Source organism: Charadrius vociferus, unplaced genomic scaffold (assembly GCF_000708025.1).
Source record: "Charadrius vociferus isolate BGI_N301 unplaced genomic scaffold, ASM70802v2 scaffold917, whole genome shotgun sequence".
Taxonomy (NCBI): domain Eukaryota; kingdom Metazoa; phylum Chordata; class Aves; order Charadriiformes; family Charadriidae; genus Charadrius; species Charadrius vociferus.
In genome coordinates this window covers 829,893-834,479 of record NW_009649175.1, presented here as the reverse complement: position 1 = coordinate 834,479, position 4,587 = coordinate 829,893, and the positions used below count along the sequence as shown (strand labels likewise).

The following is a 4,587-nucleotide window of genomic DNA, read 5'->3' as shown; positions in this document are numbered from 1 at the left end:
GAGGGGCAGGCTGAGCCCGGACCCCCGCAAGAGGGGAGCGCTGCCGTCGCCCTGTTACAAATGGGAGGGAGGGTTCGTTAATTCCTCGTTAATGTACTAAGTGCGTTTCACATGCACTTGGGTCACTAACGCTAATGGAATTGGCGATTATTGTTGTAATTCATGTAACGTTTCCGACTAGCCCGCCTATGGAAGCTCCTGACCTTCGTGGTGGCTCTGCCCGGGGTTGGCGTTTGCATGCTGAACTGCTACTTGAAAGCACAGCACGAGCACGAGAGGCCCGAGTTTGTTCCTTACGCTCACCTTCGGATCAGGACCAAGGTACGTTTGCCTGCTCTGTTTAAAGGCTCTCTTATTTTCCGTCATTGCAGAGCTTCGTCTGAGATGAAGCTTCGCACTGTGTGAGGTGCTGTGTACGTAGCCATGATCTTAACTCATGGCTGTTTCTGAGGCAGCAAAAGAGTTTCTTACAGCTCAGATGAAGTGCCTGTGGTATTCATAGGCCTCCCACCTTCAAGTAACCCTGCTGCTGTCTTGCTGAACAGTGTTTCAGTCCTAGGGTTGCCGTACTTACCTTAAATTAATACAGATCTATAGGCTAACAGAGGAGATCCCAAATTCTAAAAACTAGGGTCCCGTAGTGTAACACAGTCAATGTTTAAGCAATAGCCAAGATCTTGTTGTCTAGAGACAGTGGCTCCCAGCTAAGGGAGACCATTTTCCAATTCTGGCTGCCTACAGCATGGAAACAGATGCTGACTTGCTGAATTCATCAGCCTGTCCAGCTGCGTGATGTTTGAGTCCATGTTGCTGTTGCTTTCCTGTGCTGTATAGATCATTCAGTCAGCTCCCACTGCCTTATTTTCTTTCTTCTTTCAACAGCCTTTCCCCTGGGGCGATGGGAACAAAACTCTATTCCACAACCCCCACGTTAATGCTCTCCCAACCGGTTATGAAGATGAAAACTAAGATCCTGACCACAGCCAGAACTTTAGCTCTTCCTGTCTTGGACCAGAATGTTGTGTGGGAACCATTGTTTAGGGAACCATCATTTAAGAAATTCTACATTCCTTCTGTGATGAAGCTAAATGGTGTGGGCTCTGTACTTGTGTAGAGGTCCTTTAAATAAAACAACTCTGAACTTGAATTTAGGATCTGACTCTTTTGTTAATCTGAATCCTTGGAAGTTCTTTAGTTTAGCATTTGCTTAAAACATTGAGGCTCCCCCCCAGGACACAATGCAGGAACAAAGGGCTGCAACTGCCTGAATGTTGATATCTGCTCCTGTTGTTAGCGTTATCAGACACAGGAACACATTCAGCACAGGACATTATGCTATTTCATATTCATGTCTGGCTTAACTGATCACTGTAAACCCACAGCCAGATGAACAGGTATCAAGATAATACTGTACATTAAAATTCAGTATATACTGAAGCACATTCTCTGTAATCAGCTATTGCAGTATTTATTAACAGTCATGAAGGCAATTTTCTCTTAGCCCCTTCTGGGAGAGGGAGTGGCAGCAAAGATGTTTATTCAAGCTCTGCGTGCCTTCACAATGTTAATCTTCAGCTCTTGCACTTTCTAGTACATCAGCATGTATGTTGCTCACAACTCCACTTTTCATAAAGCTGCAGTCTGGTTGTACAAAGTCTCTCATACAGGTGTTACAAATGAAAACACAATTTTTGTTTCACTGCATATGTCTTTATAATGTATACTGTGTCACTCAGAAGCTTCTTTACCTAGAACTTAATTACCTTCCATAGTTAAAAGCCAACTCTAAAGCCCTGAGTCTGTTCCAGTACAATATCAAGTTTGAAGTTTTTCTTTGCAAGTCAACTGTTTTCCTCTTACTTCTGTAACTTCTATATTTTTTTTGCATGGTATGAAAGAGAGTGCTATGTCTTAGCTGTTGTTAATACTTATTTTCCCAAAAGGAAGAATGCAGCAGCTGACTTAGCATCTTGCTTCTGAAACAAGTGGGCACTGCAGGACACCCTTCAACACATTTCAATGCAATTTATTTCATCCACTTACTAGTAAAATGACTAAGACAAGCTTTTCTGTGTTAAAATCACAGAACAAGGCACTAATGGGCATAGTTGTTTTAAAGCCAGCTGACAAAAATCATGTTTATTCCTACATGAAGATCATAGAAAAGTAAAGTGGTTGTATGTGTTATTCCTTAAAAAAAAGCCAAAAGCCACATACTTGACAGTCCCCAAAATGCTATTTATGGTGCTCTTAGGAAGACCTTTCCCTTAGCTTACTATTTTTATTTATACCTCAGTGATCCAGCAGTTCAAGTGTCAAAAGCTTGTTTTTAAAGTGCTACATTTAACCCCTCTACTGCCATTGCACCGGCTGTCTCATGCACCCGAGACCGGAGCGTGGCTAACCCAGACTACCTGCCTGTGCTCAAGCTGAGGTGTTCAGGCCGTCGCTGAGGACATGGGGAATGACGGCCCCAGCTGGCTGCAGATCCTGATCTTCTGCGCAAGTCCCACACTGCTCTTGGTGTCTGGGGTCATTACTGAGGGGCTGTGGTGCAGACAAGCCAGCTATTATGTTTGAGAACTGCACCCTTTTTTTTTATTTATTTAAAGAGAAACTTCTGAACAATCCTTCAGGTAGTACTTAAAAGCAAAGAGAGCAAAGCTCACTTTTTTCCTCACTGTAATTCTAGGAGAATTAGGAATTTGACTTCTCTTTTGTCCTCAGGCCATAATATTTTTTTTTACTTTCATTTGTGTTGGTGTAATGAGAGGGGACAGCTTTGCCTCATCCCTATATTAGGATCAATGAAAATCTCGCTCACAGGGCCACTGGACAGGGTGGATCCTGATCCCTCGCTTCTCTTCCAAACACTCTTTTTCTAGTTGCTGCAAACATTTCTGCAGCTTACAAGCCAGCACAAATCACTTCAATTTGGTTTCCTAGGTGTAAAGTAAGCACAGCTCAGGAGCAGCTTCATGAGCTGGTGAGATGCCCAGGTGGCAGCTTTTCACATTATCAGCTGTCAAGCTTCAACCCAACATTTCCCTCATTCAACACACCCTTTAACTACCACAAGCCAAAGTCAGCAGTCACAACAGTGATTGTGACCAGCCTGGTGCTTTGTGGTAGTGTGGAAAAGGACAGCCAGGGCTGTGCTGATTTTATTGCACAAACACATAATGCCAAAGGGGAGAGAATTCAAGTTCAGGGTTGTTTCAGTACCTCAGAAAAGGCTGAAGTAGCCACCTCTGCATTACAAGTGTCCGCATCAGCTTCCATTACAGGCCACCTCTGTCCCTCCTAGAGGTCACAGTCAGATTCTACCGTACAGTTATCTACTTGAACAAAATGTAACCTGGTTATATTTATTTTAGCTAAGTTATTGCAGGTCCATTAGAGTGCTTTTATACCATCCCTGTTGCTGATAGAAAATAATGCTTTAGCGCCTCAGCATTCAGGGTCACATAAAACAAGCTCCTTCCACCAAAATTCAGCAGCGTAGAGACAAGACAAAGTAAATCAACCGCCTTTGTACTCTTTTAAACACTTTCAAGTGTTATATAAATAAGCAAGAGAAATTGGTAACAAAGCAACTACTATATCAGCCCACTCAAATAAGCATTCTCCCATTATAGAGTACATTCAATTGGAAGTTAGTTCAAACGGCTTTTCACGCTGTTAGATGCTGAGCCACCACCAAAATTCATCGAAAAGGAGGCAGTAGTTACCACATCATCCAGTCTTTTTTGTGTGTGGTTGTTTGTTTTTACAAGCGGAGAGGATTCCTTGCTTCCTAGAAAGCAGCTTAACAAAGATCTTATCCAGGTGGTGTCTAGTCTTGTGCCTGGTGATGTCGCTTAGTCCGAAGGCTACGTTAGTGACTCAATCCATACAGCTGAGGTCAAGAGGAGTTTTCAGTTTTTCCTTTGCTTGGGCCCATGAACTCCAGCCCTTCAATGGGTATGTCCTTTTCCTTGATCGCTTTCTGAAAGGAAGAAAAACAAACCCAAAAAATTAAACTAGACATGTCTTTATAGTGCTTAGTGATGCAATCACTGGTACAAAACATGATCTAGAAAAAGCAGTGTTAAGGCTTCGATATTAGTATGTACCTAGAACTCGTGCTGAACTACCACCCGGATCCTATGGCATAAAGGCACCACAGCCGCTAAACCAGCAGGCTTAACAAGTTACGTTAACGAGAAAAATACAGTAAGAGACACCTGTAAAACATTATACGTCATGACCGGCAGAAACGGGAGACAAGAGACAATCCGGAGCAGCGCGTAGCAGCAGCTACCAGGAGGGCGGTATGTGGGTAAGCCCAGTGGAAGAGCACTTGGGGCGGAGAGCGAGCGGGCGGGCAGGGCCGCCGGTGCACCGGGCAGGGCGAGGGCCGCACGCACCTGCACGCAGAGCTGGTACCGCTTGAAGAGCTGCCCGCAGGGGTCCTCGGCGCTCTCGCCCTTGAGGAACTTCTCGGCGAACCAGCGGTTGAAGCACTGGTCGTACTCCCGCTTCAGCTCGGTGCACGCCTCGCCTACGCTGTTCATGGCGGCGGCCGAGCGCCCGCCCGCGCCCTCT

General features: G+C 44.8%; 3 protein-coding genes across 3 annotated transcripts in view; 2 read left to right on the top strand and 1 right to left on the bottom strand.

Moving 5' to 3' along the window:
- Positions 1-969, top strand: part of LOC104289646 (cytochrome c oxidase subunit 6A1, mitochondrial) — a 6,289-nt gene extending 5,320 nt beyond the window's left edge. The window contains exons 2-3 of the mRNA XM_009888616.1: positions 182-321; positions 883-969. Coding sequence (XP_009886918.1) covers positions 182-321; positions 883-969 — 227 coding nt within the window. The remainder of the gene's footprint in view (positions 1-181; positions 322-882) is intronic.
- Positions 970-3,761: 2,792 nt separating this feature from the next.
- Positions 3,762-4,556, bottom strand: TRIAP1 (TP53 regulated inhibitor of apoptosis 1). Its single transcript, XM_009888591.1, has 2 exons — positions 4,410-4,556; positions 3,762-3,988 (listed from the first exon to the last, which is right to left on the bottom strand). Exons 1-2 carry the CDS (start codon positions 4,554-4,556, stop codon positions 3,905-3,907), a joined length of 231 nt encoding a protein of 76 aa, XP_009886893.1. The 3' UTR covers positions 3,762-3,904.
- LOC104289626 (dynein light chain 1, cytoplasmic) overlaps positions 4,401-4,587 on the top strand; it is a 9,200-nt gene continuing 9,013 nt past the window's right edge. The window contains exon 1 of the mRNA XM_009888592.1: positions 4,401-4,424. The gene's annotated coding sequence lies outside the window, so the exon portion shown is untranslated. The remainder of the gene's footprint in view (positions 4,425-4,587) is intronic.

Bases quoted from the DNA above. Each gene is read 5' to 3' on its own strand.
- TRIAP1 (XM_009888591.1), bottom strand. From the start codon at position 4,556: ATGAACAGCGTAGGCGAGGCGTGCACCGAGCTGAAGCGGGAGTACGAC. The intron at 3,989-4,409 runs GTGCGTGCGGCC...TCTTCCTTTCAG, and splicing joins GGTACCAGCTCTGCGTGCAG to AAAGCGATCAAGGAAAAGGA.